The 19,526-nt window shown below is 52.4% G+C and overlaps 1 protein-coding gene across 25 annotated transcripts in view; it reads left to right on the forward strand.

Moving 5' to 3' along the window:
- The window catches only part of NCAM1 (neural cell adhesion molecule 1), a 314,647-nt gene extending 295,721 nt beyond the window's left edge, over positions 1-18,926 (forward strand). For 7 of the 25 annotated variants that reach the window (XM_023238914.2, XM_023238919.2, XM_023238920.2 and 4 more), the window contains 5 exons: positions 990-1,170; positions 10,956-11,163; positions 12,134-12,250; positions 13,280-14,086; positions 15,609-18,926. In XM_023238914.2, the coding sequence (XP_023094682.1) occupies positions 990-1,170; positions 10,956-11,163; positions 12,134-12,250; positions 13,280-14,086; positions 15,609-15,729 (1,434 nt within the window). In that variant the 3' untranslated portion in view covers positions 15,730-18,926. 25 annotated transcript variants of the gene reach the window in all.
- Positions 18,927-19,526: the final 600 nt, after the last annotated feature.

Genomic DNA, 19,526 nt, shown 5'->3' on the forward strand with positions numbered 1-19,526 from the left:
TGCCCTGTGTTCGTCTGTCTTGCACTTCAAACACTCAGTGTTTGCTAGATATCATTAACATGTTATTAATATTTTTATATAACACAGTATTTGCTTTATATTCTGGTTGCCTCTTTATTATAGAGTTTGCCAAGGAAAGGAGCCTTTCAGAGAGTGAGAATACAGACAGCTGAATTTCTTTGTTTTAAATTATACCCGGGCCACATGGCGATCTATGGCCACGTGAATGTGCAGCCTGACGAAACACTTCACAGGCTCTTGGTAGGGATCCAGTGAGAAAACTGTGGAAAACCTTTAGTACAGTGCCAGGCAGATAGCAAGTGCTCAATAAATCGTACTTTTTATTTTTCTCAATGTTTTGTTTATTTTTGAGAGAGAGACAGAGAGACAGAGTGCCAGCTGGGGAGGGGCAGAGACAGAGGGAGACACAGAATCGGAAGCAGGCTCCAGGCTCTGAGCTGTCAGCACAGACCCTGACTTGGGGCTCAGACCCACAAACTGTGAGATCATGACCTGAGCAGAGATCAGACACTCCACCAAGCTTGCCACCCGGGCGCCCCTGATCCTTTTTCTTTTTAATAAAACAAACCGATGCAGTGTTTCTGTGTCCAGGAGGGCGAGTCACACGTACCTGACTGAGCATGAGCAACATCCTGAATCAGACAAGAAGCTTCTTTGTTTCTTTACTCTTCCAGGGTGTCTGTGCGCGTACGCGGAGCACAGCTTGGCAGATGGTCCCTGTGCCACACTGCTATCTGCCGAGGTCTGTGTGTTTGCAGACACGCAAGGGTGACCTCCTGACCTGTGTAATCCTTAGGGTTTTTCAGGCTAGTAAAGAATGCACACCATGTCCTATCAGTGGTTTTTCTTTTTATTAGTTTGCACCAATACTTAGTGACTCCCTTGAGTTCTTCCAGTTAGCTGGCCTCACCAGCATTTGTATCTCAACTTTCCTGGTGTCTCGTGTCCTTCCTGCCGGTTTCTCCCAGAAGCTCTCCTCGGAGTGGAAACCGGAGATCCGGCTCCCATCCGGCAGTGACCACGTCATGCTCAAGTCCCTGGACTGGAATGCTGAATATGAAGTCTACGTGGTGGCTGAGAACCAGCAGGGAAAGTCCAAGGCGGCTCATTTTGTGTTCAGGACCTCGGCCCAGCCCACGGCCATCCCAGGTATGACCGCCTCTGCTCTCTGTGAGTCTCCCGCTTTGAATTAATGCACCAAAGCTGCACCTCCTAATGCGCCTGAACAGCCCCTGACAACTTGCTTGCTTCCAGCCATCCTCATGATCGGTCGCCCATGCAAAGCTTAGTTTTGCTTTGTACCTATCTGTGCAGTGGGTTGAGATGTACTGGACCCCCAGCAAGGCTTGGCCAAGCCTCCTGGGGCAATGGTCCTGTGTCATTCAGCCTTGAAGGACTGATGCTGAGCCAGTCCACGGGACCCCTGAGATGGGAAAAGCCCCACCTGCAGCCAAGCCTTGGAGGCTGGTTGAGTAAGGATCTTGTTTTGAGACCTTATCTACCCTCTGCCATTTCCTACAAGGACCACCCAATTGTTGAAGCGCTTTCTATTTGATGCTTGCTTACTGCACAGTCATGTTCCAGATCTCTTCTCTGTGGGGACCCCAAGAGAAGGAAGAGACGGTGCCCAATTAGTTAAAAAGCCTATCTTCCAAGGGCCTCTCAACTGAAACAAAGATTAAATTGAATTACTTGAAACAGAGCAAATGAGGGAAGTAGATGCTTGGAAACCCCATCTGTGAAAGGCAGTCTGCTGGAAACCGTGATGCGAGTGGTTCTCCTAGGAGATGTAGAACTGTTTCTAGGGACCCGCGACCAACCCAAGTGTGGGAATAACGTGGGAGTTCTGCTTGCTGGCCCACCCACCTTGCCGCTGATGGTTAGTCCCCTCACTGACCAAACCCGCAGAGCAGAGAGAGATCTTCAGCCCCTCTCTGCTTTCCCAGATCATCCAAAGGCTGGTCTCAGGCAGGAGAGGTGGGCATAGACCACACAGCTGCAGCCTGTTGAAAAAGGGCCCCACAAACCCTCTGCTGTGTTCAAGCATGGCAGGGAAGATGTTTCGGTCTCCCAGTGGCCTTGGTCTGGCCCCATCATGACTGTCCTCTCTCCAGTGCTTGCCTGGGTGCTCTGTTCAGTTATCACAACAGCACCTCCCAGCAGGAGGGAGAACAGAAAGGGTACGGCTGCCTGGGACACGGGCGTGCATGTGCGCGAGTCAGTGCAGCAACAAAGGCACCAGTGTGTGGTGGCCGACTGTTGTGTGTGCGTGAGTGTGTGTGTCCGACAGACCTGTTGGGGCCTCCAGGGAGTTGACAGGTGGGTCTTAAACCACAGATGAGACACGTCGATTGGACCTACCCTCTGCATTCTCAGGGAGGCTCCTTAGTGCAGATGGTCAGTGGTAAAGGCAAGGCATTTGGGTGTGGCTGCAAGAAACGCTCTCACGACTGCTTAATATGATGTCCACACAGGGGTGGCCCTGCCATCCTGTGCCCTCTCTTACTTTGTGCTCTTTGGTCAGCTTTTCATTGAAATCGACAGTCTGGAATGTATCCAGATCTGCCCAGCCTTTATGGGACACTTAGGAGCTGGGGGGTTGGGGTGGGGAGAAGCTCGAGCAACCCCTTTTCAGCAAGGCGGACTTCTGGTGGCACTTGTTGCCTGGGCTAAGTGCCACAGGCAGGTTGCTTGGACGTGCTGTGTCCACATGTTGGGTAGTGCCCACAGCATCAGCTCGTGGGGTTGGAGCAGGTGGGGACACTGTGAGTCAGATACAGAAACAGGAGAAGATGTTGTCCTCCAGGGCCCTGCCCAGTGGAGACGTCAGAGGCGTTGAGGCACCCCATTAACCGGGAGAGGGTCGGAGGGACTGCTCACCTACCGCACGCGTATTAGGAGGAGGTGTCTCTGTGCTTAGTTGGACTTTCCTGGCCGTGGCGTTGGGATCTGCGTGTAAAACCTCTGAACTACAAGATGTGCGCTCGTGGTGGGATTCTGTGGTCAGTGCGGTAGCAGAAGGCGAGGGGTGCAGGCGAGATCGTCTTGAAGAGCGACCGGGTGGGGGCCATGGCGCAGTGGGAAGACGAGTCCCATCTATCGCTGAAAAAGCACAGTTTGCTGCACACAGCGCATCTCTCCCGCTACGCGTAGAAAGCTCTAGAGGCCAGGAGGCTGTGGGTAAGCTCGTTGACTGCCCCTCAGAGGCCTTGCCTTAGTCGAAGGTAACACTCTCCTAATCAAACTCTTGTACTTTACCGTGGAGGCTCTGTTCTCTCACTGTAATTTCATTTGCTCGCTGACCCCTAACCCCCGAATTCACCCTGCTGTGCTGCTTCTGGCCTTGCTGAGCTTTGGAACTGGCCTTACGGGAATAATACTGTACTGAACCCTTCCCTAACCTTTGTCAGTCTAATTTACTAAGTTGAATTAACCTTTGATTCTTGCGTTTTCTGTATTTGACCTAATTTTTTTTTCTTTTTATCTATTTTTTTTTTCCTCTGTTTCTGTCTCTACCTTCTCTTTCCTTCTCCCCCCTCCTCCCCTTCCTGCGTCTGTCGTCACACATGTCACGTTGGACGTGCGTCACTGGGACATCCCCACTGCCACATTTGTTTTTAAACAACCACATTCTCTCTGGGCTCCCACTGCTTGGGACCTTCAGCGACCTTGGGAGGCTGCTGTGCGTCCTACACCTTTGTCTCATTGCTTCTCTCTGCAGTGACTCTTCTTTTGCTCTGTTAGGAATTTGAACACAAACACACACAAATTAAATTTGCTTAAATGCCCAGTTCCCATGAGAATGATCAGTTGCCCCCTTTGGAAGAACCTGTCAGGACCGCCACGGCCACGCCACCAAGTGCTCTGTGTGGAAGAGGAAGGTTTGGTGATTGGAAAAAGCTGGACCTCCAGACATTTTACCGTTCGCGGATACTTCCATGCTGCTTCACGAGGAGTTTGCCCCCTTTTTGAATGGCAGTACAAAATTATGTGGGAGCGCTTTTCTTTAAACGCGGTTTTTAGAAGAGCATCATGCTAGTTTTACAGAGAAGTTTCTGCACATCTCTGCTACTTGTTGCATTTTTTTTCTTACCTGAACATGATGTGGCAGAGAAAAATATCTAAGTACCTCCTAAAGCTTGCATCAGAGTGTCCACATCACCACGTTTTCCCTACCCCATTCCAACCCCGTGCTCCCCCTCTGCCCTTCAAAAAAGCAGTGGGCGCTGCTTGCCTTGACATGCCCGTGGTCAGGGGGCCAAACCGCTCTGATGCATCTGGGCATTCTGCTGACATGATGGGCAAAGTAAGTCACCCTGTTGCCCATGCAGTGGAAGAAAATGGATTCGTTAGGCATTTTCCGGGGCTGAACAGATGTTCTGGGGGGTACGGTGGTCCTGGTATTACAACCAGCCCCTTATGCTGGCTCTGCGAACAGGACCAACCTGTGATATGCCCAATACCAGTCAGCTTTGAAAGATGCGCGTCTCCCAGTTGGAGTGATAATGGGACTGCCCAGCAGATTAGCACAGAGCCTGTCTTGGGAGTTGTGGTCCCACAGTGACCCACCGTGTCGCATAACCATCAGCCCCCAGGTTAGAAGTATCCACTGCAAGCCCAGCATGGGTCACGCACTCCGCGACCCCGCACATACTCACCAGAGCAGATGGGTGGGGAACAGGCCCCTCCCAGAGTGTCCCCACTGCGAATCACTCAGCCTGTCGTACTTCCCGAATGCCCCGACCCCCGCCCATATTGGTCAGTGACTCTAGTGACATTTAGAAAATTCTGGTGAAAGCCAGCTAGTCCTCTCTGCTCTTGAGGGGGCGTCCTCTCCACGTGCCCAGGAGAGAAAGATCAGTGTGTTTGCTAAAGTCTCACATGGAGACCCAGGCGGGTCCTGCTCAGTACCATCCTGTACACGCTTGGGGATGGACCCTCTGCTAAATAAAACCTCCGTCCATTGTGGTCACCTATCATCCTATACATCTCCATCTCTAAACATCCCACAGAAGTTTGATTTTTGTTCTTTTTGGTTTATTTTTTAGTTCCATTTGGTTTTTTCTAATGTTTGAAGACTAGTCTTTGGGAATCCAAGGGACCCCATGGTCTGCAGGGCACGGCTGGTGGTGTTGGTCGGCACAGGCCCGTGTCCCCAGCGCTCACAATTTAGAGGCTCACGCACACACACTCTTCCAGCAGCTCAGGCAGGTAGCGCCTCTTGCCCCGGCCCTGTGCACCCCCAGCCCCATCTTGAACCTCTCTGCCTGGGGTCCCTGACCTGCATTCACACCAGCACAAGAGAAGCAGGCATGGTTCTAAGGCCCAAGGCAGAGCATTGAGGAGAGGCACCCAGGGCCTCTGGGCCTGGTGTAAAAACCCCAGCCAGGTCAGTTAGAGCTGCAGGGAGGACGAAGGAAGGAGAGATCCATCGTCACCCAAGTGGCCCGTCACTGTCCTCCTGGCCTCTGGCATGCTCTTGATATCATCTTAGGCAGAAGTCACATGTTCCCCTAGGGGGCGCCCCGGCCTGGCCCCAGTCCCGCCCCTAGGGAAGGGACAGTGTCAGTGTTTCTGAAGGGACTCCTCAGAGATCTAGTCCCAAGCGTAGGGAGGCCTGACAGAGCCCTGTCCCCTCAGCACAACCCCGGGCGAGGCATGCCTCAGCCAAAGGCACTTTGAGGCCACTGCAGCCCCATGGCTTACAATGGGATGCCTTTCAAGAGACAGTGTTAGGGCACATCCACTCGCACTGGACACCGTCCTCAGTGATGGCTGTGGCCCCCAGCCCCACCGGGAATCCCCAAGACAGTGGCCCTTCGAGCCCCCACAGGAGTAAGCACTTGCCGCCTCGCCGGGCTCTCCCAGCCGCTGCGCCCTGCTCAGTGCTGCCCGTGCCCCCCATGCCGCGGGGTTTCTCTGCTCCTTTCTGGAATATTTATATGGCAGGTTTGGATCATGTATGTTACTAATAAGAATGCTAACACTGTTGTGTAGATAATCAGCGAGGCCTTTATGAAGTTTACACCTTTGCATTATTAAAGGAAATAACAGTCCACGTGAACTTACCGGCGTGCTTTGATTTTATTTAATAGCTGTGTGTCCTACCAAGTGTCCAAAGTCCTTTCCCTCCTCCACCTCACATGTACCTGAATAACTCTGATTACCCCAAATTGTACCCCAAACTTGCAGCCTGCTGCATGGAGTTTTAGCAGAGGAGAGGCTTTCCTTTCCCAATGAGGGGCTATGCATTTGGCTCAGCTATCCTGAGAGCTCTTGTGGGTCATTGCCTCCTTGAACTTTCCTAGTCCCCAGCAGACAGGGGGATGAGGGGAAAGTGCCTTTGCAGAACCAGGAGCTGGTCACTTTGGGGTCAGGAATGCATTGTGGGCCATCAGACATACAGTCTCTGTAGCCAGGGCTCCTGATGTCACTGCCCCCATTAAAACCCCATAGCAGAGGCTGCACAGAGCGATCTTGTGATCAACAGAATGCGAGAGAAGGTTCTCATTGGCAAATCCTATTCTGTTTGTAGTTACACTTAGCAGGACTCTTTCCAAACTTAAGACCAGCTGTCTGTTTCACAGCAGATACTGGGAGGGAGGAAGCAGACGTGTGAGAGGTTTGCAAGTGAACCTGAACTCCCGCTCAGTGGGAAGGGCACCTGGCTGCACTGAGGTCCCGTGACATAATGACTCAGACCCATCTGGCGTCTGTAAAATGTGAGACCCATCTTCCCATTTTGAGGCATTTAAGAGAGATGTATGTAGGTCCCTGTCACGGGGCAGCCAGTTCCCCAGTCAGTGCCAGCCTCTCCCATGCCAGGAACCACGGAAGATGGACAGCCTCACTTTCGCAGCATCACCATTCGGGTGGCTGTGACCCTGGAGGTTATGGAGGAACTGCTCCCAAGAAAGTCTGTGCGTGCAGATGTGGGGTGAGTCAGTCACAGGAGGCCAGCGTAAGGTCATGCAAAGACAGACCCCTGAAAGGTTTTAATTTTTCCTTTTTCATACAATGTTACGTAAGGTGTAGGAGATAACCTATGTCCTCCTGGCTCTCCTGAGCTACACAGTTTTGTAACATCCCCCTGGAGGTAATGAATGTTGACTTTCATACCCTCTCACCTATTTCCCGGTGTTTCCCTTACGTACAGCTTCTTTTTGTAAAAGGTGCACACACCCTTTCTCTAGCTTAAGGAGCCTCTTACTTCCTCTGGAAGTCTGTACTCTCAGTGGTGAACTGGCTGGTCCTTTTTCCTTCAGGGACAGTCTCTGCTCCCTCTCTCCATACATTCAGTACGTCAGTTACGTCAGTATGACCACCTCAGTGGTCAGGGCCACGAGGCGAGACTCCACAGCTCATCCGTGGGCCAGGAGTCATAGAAGCCACTATTATTCACTGTGACCCAGGCACAAGGTGGCCTGGAGACAGCGCTCCTCAAACTCTGCTATGTATAAGGATCACCAGGGCCGCTCGGCCACACCCAGATTCCTGAGCATCACCCACAGAGATCCTGATTCACTAGAACTGGGGAGCCCCAGAGTCTAAAGCACCCTAGAAATTCTGCTGCAGGTGACAAACATTATGCTAAAAGGTGTGTTTATTTTTCACATAAAAATAAAATCCCGAGGACCAGTGAATAAAAATGGGACCCACCGAGTGTTCTAGTCTTCCAAGGGAAAAGTCGTCAGTGCAGAGGACCTGTACCGCGTGCAGGGTGCTGGACCGCGACATGGGACGGCAGGCTCCCGTGGTTGAAGAGGGTGTGGAGACACCTTCTGTCCCAGGCCCTGCCCGACACAGGAGCCTCTTCCAGAGCACTAGGCATCCCTGCCAAGGGTGTCCAGGCACAGGGTGCTTGCCTGCCGAGGCAGCTCACACTGTTAGCTCTCTCTCGAGGGAAACTGAACTACCCCCGACCCCTACAGTTTCCATCCAGCAGTGATACCAAGTAAGACCGCTTCCATTTCACGACACATCTGTAAACATCTGGAGATGGTGTTCTCATCTCCAGACTAAACACCCACTCCTCTTTTTCACAAATATTCTTTGAACATTTCCTATGAGTCGGGTTGTGCTAGATGCTGGGGAGAACTAAGACAGAGTACCCTATAGAACATTCTGGAGAAGACAGCCAGATAAAAAGCATGCAAGTGAACAGAAAGTGGCAGATAGAAGTAAGAAGAGAACAGACACTCTACTACTCTATCTACTCTGCGGTAGATACTGGGCAGAGTGAGAGATCAGGGGACGGAGGGAGAGGGCTCTCCAGCAAGGTGACATTTGAGCTGAGGCCTGTAGGACAGCAAAGAGCCAGCCAGGAGGTTACGGGGCTGGAGGGTTCCCAGAAAGGAGTCAGCAAGGACCTGAGGCAGGAATGGGCTGGGTGTCTTCAGCAGGTAGGATGAAGGCCCTGGCCTGGAGCACAGGGATGGGTAGGGGGGAGGGGCGCGGGGAGCGGTGCCATGAGTTACAACAGAGGTGTGCGAGAGTCCACGACATGTGTAAGGCCTTTAGGTCAGGAGAAGGGAAGACCGCTGCCCTTCTTTCTGTCTCATGTCACCGGGGTCTTTGTATCCTCTGGCCCTTCCCCTGAGTGTGCCCGCAGAAGCCAGGCAGCCCTCCAGCCAGGTCTAATGAGCCCAGAGCACAAGGTGGACAGTGGCTGCCTCTCACATGCACAGAGCCCCCTTTCCGTGGACCATTTGTCCTCTTCAGAGATACGACTGGTCCCCTAAAACCACGCTTATGTGTAAACCTCGGAATGTCGAGTTTATGCCACTGAGTCCAAAAATACAAACATTCTCCCCTCCCCCAAATACTTTAGGCTCCTTCCTCGGGAAGCAGGCACTCGACACCTATTGGGCACCGACGTCAGGAGGCGGCAGTGGCTGGAAGCCAATGTCATGGGATAGAAAGCCCAAGGCTGGTAATTCCTCCCTGTTTGGGGAACCAGCTTTGGGATTCTGAACATCAGGAAGGCTTGCGTGCCTGTCTGCTTCTTTGGGTGGAATGTATGAGGAGCCGGAAGAGAAGAACGAATGCTCTCTTCTGCTTTTGTGAGCTGCTAGGGAAAAGACCTGCTCTAGCGGATCACGGGGGCCAGCCATCAGTTTCCTGCTGCCGAAGTCCAGAGACAGCGTGGCTGGAGCTGGGTCCTCTGAGCACAGAGGCCTTTGCCAGTATTGGGACCTTGCTGGGGGATAGGCTAAGGTTTTCAGTGCAGGTTGGATGGGACCAGCCAGCAAGCCTGAGGAGGAAACACTGGGAAGCAAGACCAAGGTCCCAGAGAAGCCAAAAATACTCAAGAATTTGAGAGTCTTCTCCAACTATAAGACCCAAATGCACCCTGGGTGCGAGAAATGAAGCTATGAGCAGTCGTCTGTGGCCTGCTGGCCTGGTGGTCTGTACCCTGAATTAAACTTTGAAACAGAGGCCAGTGGGGTGGGACCACCGCCGAAGAGGCTCCGCGATACCTGGCCAGGGACCCCTGGGCAGACGAAAGAGTGCTCCCAGGAACACAGACTGCATGGAAGAAGAAGACTGGGGCCTGTCTGAGCACATGTCACCTTGGACTACACGTTCCTCCATTATCTGGTGTGCTGTGTGGCTAACAGGCCACTGGGCCTGGCCTGGGGCTCAGCAAAGGCACAGCGAGACCCAGACCGTGTTGGCCACAGTTCCCGCCTCTAGTCGGCAGACCTGGGGGATCCCAGTGGGTCCTGGCAGCACAGGAAGCTTCAGACAAGGTCTGGTGGTGGGGTGGAGCAGCCAGTTCTTGAACTCTATCCTTCCAGAAGAAGAAAAACGAAGCAGACATGCTCGGGTTTCAGTGTGATGTCATTGGCTCTGGCTTAGGGGCCGAGCTCGCTGCCCACAGCATGACCTCTTATCTCCCAGACACTGGGGTGGGGTGGGGGGGAACCAAACAGGGGGCCACCTCAGGCAGCTAACATTGACACAAGGGGGCCTGGGGAGCTGGGGTCCTTCTGTGGTACCACCAACACCCCCGGGGCCCTGGGGAGTGCGACACAAGTTGAGTCATTCAAAGTGAGCCCAGCCAGAACGGGCATGCTGTGGGCTGCTCAAGTGGGAGAATGTGTCTGTCTGTAGTGGGCACAGAGGACCTTTGCCCTGAGTGTGAGTGTGCCTGTCCGTGTGGGTGTGCATCTCTGGGTGAGTCTGCGGGTTTTCCTGAAGTCTGATCCAAGTGTGCCTGAGCTCCCAGATGGTGAGTATTCCCAAACCTTTCACCCTGGGCAGACCTCCATGTCTCCAGAGTAAATGGTCTTTGTCTGTCTCCCTGGGTGCAGTGAAGAAGGATAAGCCATGAAGCCAAGGTACACTGTCCAAGGTCAGGATCATCTAGAGACGTCCTTAAAGAGGAGGAGAGGAGGTGGGGTCGGGTACTGGGCATACTGTTGTGCCTCGTGCCAGCACAAGCCCAAAGGAAGCCTGGGGAAACCTGTGCCACCCCATTTGGGACCCTGTCCCTGAGTACTCCCAAGAGCCATGGTCTAGCCTGAACCCGGTGACCACCACCTGCCTGCCTGCTTCCCTGAGCTCAAGAGGAGATCAGCTAAGGATGGGGCTGGGGGAGGCTCGGAGACTGAGCGCAGGGGTGGAAATACAGCTCCTGGTGCCCACTCCTCCCGACTTGTGGGAGCCTCATGCCCCTACCCCCTGGTCTGTGAGGTAAGGCTGCCATCCCGCCCTCTTGAAGATACAGAGAGACTCTGTTGTCTCCACACCGGGGTGTAGAAAGGCCCCACGGAAGGTACCAGTCTTGACACAAATGCCACGAGTTTGTCCTATAGGTGCTACCCCACCCCCAGGGGCTGTTGCTCTGCAGGGTCCAGCAGTCTGCACGTCAGTGTATTAACCACCAGCCATCTCTCTCTCTCTCTCTCCCTCCCTCCCTCCCACTCAAGCCAACGGCAGCCCTACATCAGGCCTGAGCACTGGGGCCATTGTGGGCATCCTCATCGTCATCTTTGTCCTGCTACTGGTGGTGGTGGACATCACCTGCTACTTCCTGAACAAGTGCGGGCTGCTCATGTGCATTGCCGTCAACCTGTGCGGAAAGGCTGGGCCCGGAGCCAAGGGCAAGGACATGGAGGAGGGCAAAGCCGCCTTCTCGTGAGTGCAGACCTAATTGCCACTGCTGGGGTCTAGGCTCTGCCCTGGGCCGGGGGGCTTAGCATCAGAACCATCTCAGTTTCCCCATTTGGAAACCCCAAAGGTGGAAAAAAAGCATTGGAGAAATGTTTCCTAAAACACAGTCTTTGGGGGTTCCTGTTTGAAAAGCTAACACTTGGGCCCAACCCCACATCTAACGTATTAGAATTTCAGAGAAGGTTGAAAATCCCTGCATAGGCCAAACTGAGGGGAATTTTCAGAGCTAAATAAACTTGGAGGGGACCTGCCGTAGCAGGAGACACACACTTGCCTCGCTGCCATTCGTTCATGTCTTCATTCATTCAGCCATTCATATATCACTCAACAGATATTTACTGAGCAGCTAAAACAGGGCCAGGCTCTGTTCCCAGACACTAGGTTACACCTGCGAACAGAACAGGTAAAACTTCCTGTCCCTTTGGAGCTGACCATCCAGATGCTGTCCCCTCCAGCATCTCTGGAAAAATGGGTCCTGAGCCAATGAGCAAGAGGCTTCACAGACTCACCGGGTAGACCTGAGCTGGAGTGAGGTGAGAAGAGGCAGAGCAGGAAGTAAGCTCTGAGTGCCACCACAGGGCAGGCACTGTATGTAAATACAGATTATCTGAGCACTTCTCTGTGCCAGGCACTGTGCTAAGCACTTGACATTCATTGTCTCAGTTAATGTTTCCAACAGCCAGGCAAGGTCGAGACTGTTGCCTGCCTCATTTTACAGATGAGGGAACGGAAGCCAAAGCGAGCGAATCCAATGTTCACGGTCACACAGCTAGCACGAGTGGGAGCTGAGGCTCAGGCCCTTGGGCTTGAGATGCCCACGCCCCCACATCAACTTTGGGCCAAACCCAGGAGCCCTGAGCTATAGCCGGCTTCCCCGGGAGCCCCCTTCCTGCCCCAGCAGGCCGGGATCGAACCAGCAAAACTCTCTCCACAGGAAAGATGAGTCCAAGGAACCCATCGTGGAAGTGCGGACCGAGGAGGAGCGGACCCCAAACCACGATGGAGGGAAACACACGGAGCCCAACGAGACCACCCCGCTGACGGAGCCCGAGTACGTGGGTGGGGAGGGGCGGCACTTTGGCCGCTGAGCCCCACACTCACCTCATCGCCTCACCCATGCCTCGCCTCCCATGCCTCCCACCCACCACTCCCAGCCCAACAATGCAGCCCAGATTCTGGAGCCCTTGGCCAGAAATGCCTGAGCCCACTCTCTCCCTAGAGAGAAGGCATTCCTGGTTCTGTGAAGAGCCTGCAGATGCTCTGAAAGGGTTCCAGGGGTGAGCGGGATTTCTAGACCCTATGCCCGAGTCACACGCACATTCTGGAAGTGGCCGAAGGGGACACAACCGCACTGAGAGAGGCTCTGAGCTTTGAGAGGCTCAGCAGATTCTGTGTAGGATTTTCAAGAGCTCTAGGGTTTTCTGCGCTCTTCCTGGAAGGGTGAGAGGAGGTGGGGGCGTGTGGAGCTCCCTGACCCTTCTGTTCTCAGAAGCCTGGGGGACCCTCAGTCAGAAACCACGTCTGGCCGAGGCGGTCACGAAGGCTGGCTGTCGTGAGTGCTGGGGCTTTGAAGGGAGTGGAGTTTAGCGCAGATTTAGTTTAAATCTGGCTGGACAACCCTCGACTGCTAGGGGCCTTGGGAGCACTCTTTGTCTGCCATATTCCCGACCTTCCCCATCAGTTCCTGTGGAGCCCCTAGGACAGCAGGGCCCATTCCTCGGGGTCCTTGACGCCAGCAGTGGCGGACGGCGAACTGAGGCTCGCCTCTCCTGGAGTTGGGGTGCAGGCAGGGGTCAGACAGGGCTGCAGGGAGAGGCAGCGCAGCATAGAGAGCTGGAGGGGCATCAGCAGGGAGGAAGGGCCAGCAGGTCTGTGTCTCCTGTCTCCTCTTCTGCCCGCCTGGGCGTGTGCTTCCTCTTGCTGTCCTCGTTTCTCTGTGGGCCTGTGTCCGTGCCTGTGCGTCACTGCATGCCCTGCCCACGACCCCCTCCTTGGCTGCGGCCCCCCTTCCCCACGCCCGCTTCTCTGTCTCGTCCCAGCTTCATTGTCTATTCTCTTCTACTTCCTGTCCTCCCCACAGGCTGCCGGCCGACACCACAGCCACTGTCGAGGACATGCTGCCTTCTGTCACCACCGTCACCGCTAACTCTGACACTATCACCGAAACCTTTGCCACTGCTCAGAACAGCCCCACCAGTGAGACCACCACCCTGACCTCCAGTATTGCCCCCCCGGCCACGGCCACGCCTGACTCAAACTCTGTGCCCACTGGCCAGGCCACCCCTTCCAAGGGGCCCGGCGCCACCGCCTCCTCCCCTCCCCCAGCTTCGGCCCCCAAGGTTGCCCCCCTCGTTGACCTGAGCGACACCCCGGCCTCAGCCCCTGCTGCTGGCAGTTTGTCTTCTAGTGTCCTGGCTCACCAGGGGGCTGTGCTCAGCCCCAGCGCCCCTGCCAGCGCGGGGGAGGCCTCCAAGGCCCCTCCCGCGAGCAAGCCGAGCCCCACCGCGGCCGGGGCAACCAGTCCCCTAGCGGCAGCGGCCGCCCCTGCCACGGCAGCCCCGCAGGCCAAGCAGGAGGCCCCCAGCACCAAAGGCCCGGACCCCGAGCCCACCCAGCCCGGCGCCGTGAAGAGCCCGACCGAGGCAGCAGCCACGGGCCTCACTAGCCCGAAGAGCGAGGCTGCCTCCGTCAGCGCCACAAACCCTGCCCAGGGCGAGGACTTTAAAATGGACGAAGGGAACTTCAAGACCCCAGATATTGACCTTGCAAAGGATGTTTTTGCAGCCCTGGGCTCTCCTGCTCCCACCGCTGGGGCCAGTGGACAAGCCCCTGAGCTTGCCCCTTCCACTGCAGACAGCTCTGTTTCGCCTGCACCAGCAAAGACCGAGTACGGCCTCTCTTTGTCTGCTGTCGTCGGGTTATGTCCCGTGGTGGTGTGCGTCTGTCTGTGCTGTGCTGTGTCCTTTTTGTTAGATGTGTCTTCAGCCTGTTCCAGGGCTTCTCTGAGGCGACTGTCAACCAGGGGGCTGGGATGAGGCGGGGACAGAAGGGGGGCAGGCAGCCGCCTGCTCACTAATTAGGCCATGTTAATTACGTCTTCTCCTTATCATCCTAGCAGCCACTTCTGTTTTCCCTGGTGGGGTGGGGGGGGGGGAGCCTCGCAGTCGGGCCCCTGATGAGCGTAGCTTGGGAAGCGAGCTAAGGAGGCCAAGGTGCCTTTATTGGCCACCCTGGGGCCCAAAGACAGTGTGTTATCCAGGGTCCAGGCTGAGTCCCCACCAGAACAGCACTGTTACGCAGGAAGAAAAGAGGCAGACCCCAAGGCCCATGTGGGGAGAGGATGTGGTCCAGAGGGCCCTGTCCCACTCCGGCCCCAGATACCCCACCCCCTCACCCCCTACCCCCACCACCACCACCTACTCTTGCTTCTTCTGACCTGGAATGTCTGGGAACAGTCAGAGCTCACAAGCACCGAATGACTGTTGGGTCTCCAAGTTCAAGGGCAAGTCCTTAAACTTAGCAGGTTTCTTAAATATGATGCCAAAATGCAGTTGGAACTGGGGTCTAAGCCTGCTTGCCCCAGTGCATCCTTAGATCAGACTTTCACTCCTGAGACTGAACAAGGCAGAGCGAGACCTAGGTTTTTACAGAGGCTCCTGTGGCTGCCCCCACATGAGCAGTATGCTGCCACCAAGAGCTGAAATAGGACTGTCCCCAGGAGCCCTGAACCCCAGGAAGTAGGACTCCTCTATCCCGCCCACTCAGCACCCCCTAACCCCCCTACTCCCCTTGTCCCCATGTGTAGCGTGACATCCCAGTCTAGCCTTTCATGCCACAAAAAGCTGCCTCAGTCATGAAATTGTCTCACCCTGGCCGGGCAAACCACTGAGGCATCACCAGGAAACACAGAGCACAGGGTGTGGTGGGAGCAAGGACAGGCAACAGCAAGGCAGCTTGCAGAGGGGCCCCTGGAGTCAGTACTGGGGAACCAGCCCAGCATGCCCCATTTATACCAGTCTGACTAATTATACCAATTATACTGATCAGGGTGAGGAAAAGGCCACATCTGCTGCCCCCTTCCACCACCCCAGGTAAGGCCCCTGGGCCCCTGGCATTGGATTAGGGCTGGAACAGAAAAGGTCTCATTCCTCAGATTCAGTGGCTCTCAACTTTGGCTTCATTTTAGAGTCACTTGGGTGCTTTTAAAAGTCATCATGCCCAGACCAATTAAATCAGGATTTCTGGGGGTAGAGCCCAGGCACCAGTGATTTTTAGAGCTCCCAGGTGATTCCAGCGTGCAGCCAAGGATGGAGACCATTGCTCTAAGCGGGAGCCCCTCCCGAGGGACTGGCTGAAGGGTGAGTTACTGTAGATTGTGTTCTCACTGCTGTTTTCCCAATTCTCTGCAGGAAGGGCCCCGTAGAAGCAAAGTCGGAGAGCCAGGAGACAGAAACGAAACCAGCGCCAGCCGAAGTCAAGACGGTCCCCAATGACGCCACACAGACAAAGGAGAACGAGAGCAAAGCATGATGGGTGACAAGAAATGAGCAGATCAAAGTAAAAAGTGACACCATAGTTTCACCAGAGCATTTCCAATATCGCACACACACACACACACACACACACACACACGCACATACACACACACACACCTCATTCCTCTAGTGTCTTTTGCCTTTAAAAAAAAAAAAGTAAACAGATAAACAGGGGATCTCCTTTTTGTAGGTTTATAGAAAGGGTTCCTTTGCTGCGCACTCACTTGTAAGAAAATGAGACAAAAAGGTTAAACCCACAGCCAAACTAGGACACTCCGTTCCCTGAAACCATTTAAAAACCAAACAAAAGGACCCCAAATTAAGAATCTAGGAAGCTCAGAAAGAAAAAAAAAAAATCTAGGTTCAGGAAGACCGCACTTGGTGTTGCCCAATTGGCACAGACCAGTTTCAGAGAAGTGCTTCCAGGCACTAAGACTAACAAATGAACAAAGTCCAAGTTTATTTTTATACTTTGAGTCGAGTTTGAACTCTGTAAAACCCCATAAATAAGTTATAATTTCTGTTCACTTTGTATTTGTTCAGTATGCAAAGTGTGTCACCCTTTCTAGCTGAATTCAATCCCCACGTAGACTCTCGTTTTGTAGGAAGAAGGCCAAATTGCAGCTTCTGGGGGCAGATCTCAGTTTGCAATATTCGAATTTCTTTCTCCTTCCTTTTCTCTCTCTCTTTTTTTTTTCCTTTCTGCCATCTTTGTTTTCCAGTGTTTACAAGTTGACAACTGTTTGACTTTGGTTGTGTTTAAATGTCCATGTAAAATAGCTGCCTTTTTTTTTTTTTTTTTTTTAAGTTACAAATACTGCCTAGAGGCGGGTAGAGTCATCACAGGCTTGTTTTCGCACGGGACAACTTTACAAACTATGATTGTTTACAGTGGCTCTCCTCCCCCACCCCCACCACCCCCATTCTGATTTGAAATTTTTGCCTGTGTGCAACTCAGGTGAAAATCCATCTCGTTCTGGAGTGGTTTTGCTTTTTTTTTTTTTTCTTTTGGCCCTTCAATTCTTTTTGTATTTCCTTGGGGGTTAGACCACTTTCTGATTAGCCACCACCTGCCTGTATCTGTGAAAAAGAGTCTGCCCCCCCTAGGCATCTGCATCCCCTTCCTTTTGAAGGACTCCTTAGGCTTTGTTGAATGAAGCAGAGAAGATTGTATAGTTGGGGCTGGTCTTGGTGAACACACATTTTTACCCCAAACATCCCCTTTTTGTAGAAAGCCAAATAAAATATATACATACAATTTCCTTTTGAGCCCAGAATCTAGATTTGAGCGGAAGAGCATGTGTGCTTCAGGGAATTAGTGTCTTTTTTTGGAAATCTGTTGAAGTAAAGTAACATCGGCCTTCTGTTCACTTAGGCAGCATTTATAGAAACAAAAGAAAAAAAAAAAGCCAACTGCTGTCTGGAGTCATAACACAACTTTCCTGGATCGGAAACCAAGTGGGGAAAAAAAAAATACAGAAACTTTAAGGGGGATGGGAGGGGGGAGAAGGGAAAAGCCAGCCCTTTGTATAGAAATTTTGCTTTTTTTTTTTTTCCTCATTCTACTTTAGAACTGCAAGCTTGTGCACTGTGGATGCGTGACTATTTTAGTGTGAAACGTGTTTTTGTCATAGTATTGAAATAAAACTTCAACATAGTTTGGTTGTGGAAGGTATAGCAGATAGTTCAGAAAAAAATATTCAGGAAACAAGAATAACTCTTAAAAGGAATTGAAGCCTTTAAACAAAGAAAATGAAGTAAGCGTGATTTTGATGATGAAGAGGGCGCTAATACGCGGAAATCGGTGCCCCGGCATGCGCTCCTGTCCCACGGTACAAAACCGCAAGAGGTTAGGGTGGCGAGACCTCTCCTGAGTCTGTTCTCCGGGCCACACTCCCCAGTGTCCTGACACTTCTGCGGTCTGATCAGTGACGATATGCGAAGATTATAATTTCAAACTGTGAAAAAATAATGGTCTTGTCATTTGCTAAGTGTGGGGTTATTTTGCATTTTCTCAGCTCCTGGGGATGGAAACGGAGGACCCCATGCACCCAGCCCCGGCCCCTTTGATGGTAGGGCTTGCACAAGTCTGTGGTTCAAATGCACGGGCCCTCAGGCATGAGTAACGTGCAGACAGTTCTCTGAGCACATAGCAGAATGGGGGCTCCTGGGTGCCCAAGACGGGGAGGGCCCAGCAAGGAGCAGCAGGCTAGGCATCCCACCGCCGGGCTGTCCATGGAATCAGTGGCTCATCTTCTGATGTTCCTGGCGTTGACCACATAGGCCAGGCCCGTGCTATACCTCACCGAGAACTGTGCATTTCACGCCAAGTGGTTGTGATCAGGCACACTGACTTTGGTTCTGATGGTTAGGAAGAGAAAGAGGTATAGTCGACCCTCAAGTAACCTGGCCCGGGGGCAGCTGACACCCCTCACCCACCCAGAACCCTGGCTCCGCCGTCAGCTGGCACCCAAGACTGCCCACCTTTTGGTCTGCCTCTCTTTCATTATACATAGATTTCTCTCTGCATGCATGAGCTTTCCTTTTTCTTTAAAAAAAAAAAAAATTCTAAAAATTTTAAAAAAAGCAAAAACAGACAAACAAACAAACAAAAAAAACCCAGAGCAATGCTTTCTCTAAAATCAAAGAGGGAGTCACTTTATTTTCAAGATGTTCTATCTTTTATGTTAAGAGATAAAAGCTTATAGTTTTCCTTTTTTAATTTTTTGAAGGCGGGATCAACTCTACCAGTTTCCAATGTCTATGTGTCTATATGTGTATGTGCCATACATATGTATTCACATAAATAGCGGCATGGCCAAGTTCTTCTGGAGGGGTTTCCACGTGCCACGCGCAGGGTCTCTGAATCCTGGAGGGCCGTAGTGTACATAGTGCAGCTTCTGAAGTGGGACTGTATTTTCACACTTTTCTATGGAGCCCTTCCAAGTCCCAGGTTTTCACTCGAGGCTGTCTGTCTGGATGGTGGTTTTCAGACCTCCATTAACATCCCTACCCAGCATTCCCTACTTCGGGGGCCTTCTCTCTTGTTATAAACTTTTTACCAAGTGAAAACATCAATACCACCTTTGTTTCCATTCTCACTGGTGTAAATACTGAGTACTAACTGAGAATTTTGACTTTGCATTCTGTCAGAATACTTGTGTTCAATAAAAATTGAAAGAAAAAAAAAGCTGTTCGTGGTCAAACTGGGATTTATTTCGATTCAGTGAGAGTCTATCAGGTGAATCATATGGGGAAATGCCAGGGGTGTTTCTTTTGACCTTGTGAACAAGGTCAGTCAACTCAGTGTCTTGAGTTCACATTCAGTTGAGTTCACGGTCAGTTAAACTCAGTGTCTTGAGTTCACGTTGCCTGGATGATTGTTTACAATGTTTTCTCTCGGTTTGATAGAGGAATCCCAGTTATGAGAATGGCCAGCCATCAGATTCGGACAGATTTCATTCAAATCCTGGTTCTGCCACTTCCTTGTTGACCTTGGAAGAATTCCTTAATCTCCTCAAGACTCAGTTTCTTCTTTTGACAAACAGGAGATACCAAGCTAACTGAGCTGAGGTCCTGGCTAATGAGTGAAGCCGTGTATATGAAAACAGAGTGTAGGACTGTCTTGGCACATAGTAGGTACTCAACAAATGGGGATGGTGCTGGTGGCATCCCAGATGTGGGATAGCATCAAACCCAACTGGAATAACCATCTATACCTGAGCTCCAAGGTTTCAACATGGAGGTCGGAGCCTGAGGCTTATTCCAGAATACACGATGCTTCGCCTTCTT

This window comes from Felis catus, chromosome D1, assembly GCF_018350175.1.
Source record: "Felis catus isolate Fca126 chromosome D1, F.catus_Fca126_mat1.0, whole genome shotgun sequence".
Taxonomy (NCBI): Eukaryota; Metazoa; Chordata; class Mammalia; order Carnivora; family Felidae; genus Felis; species Felis catus.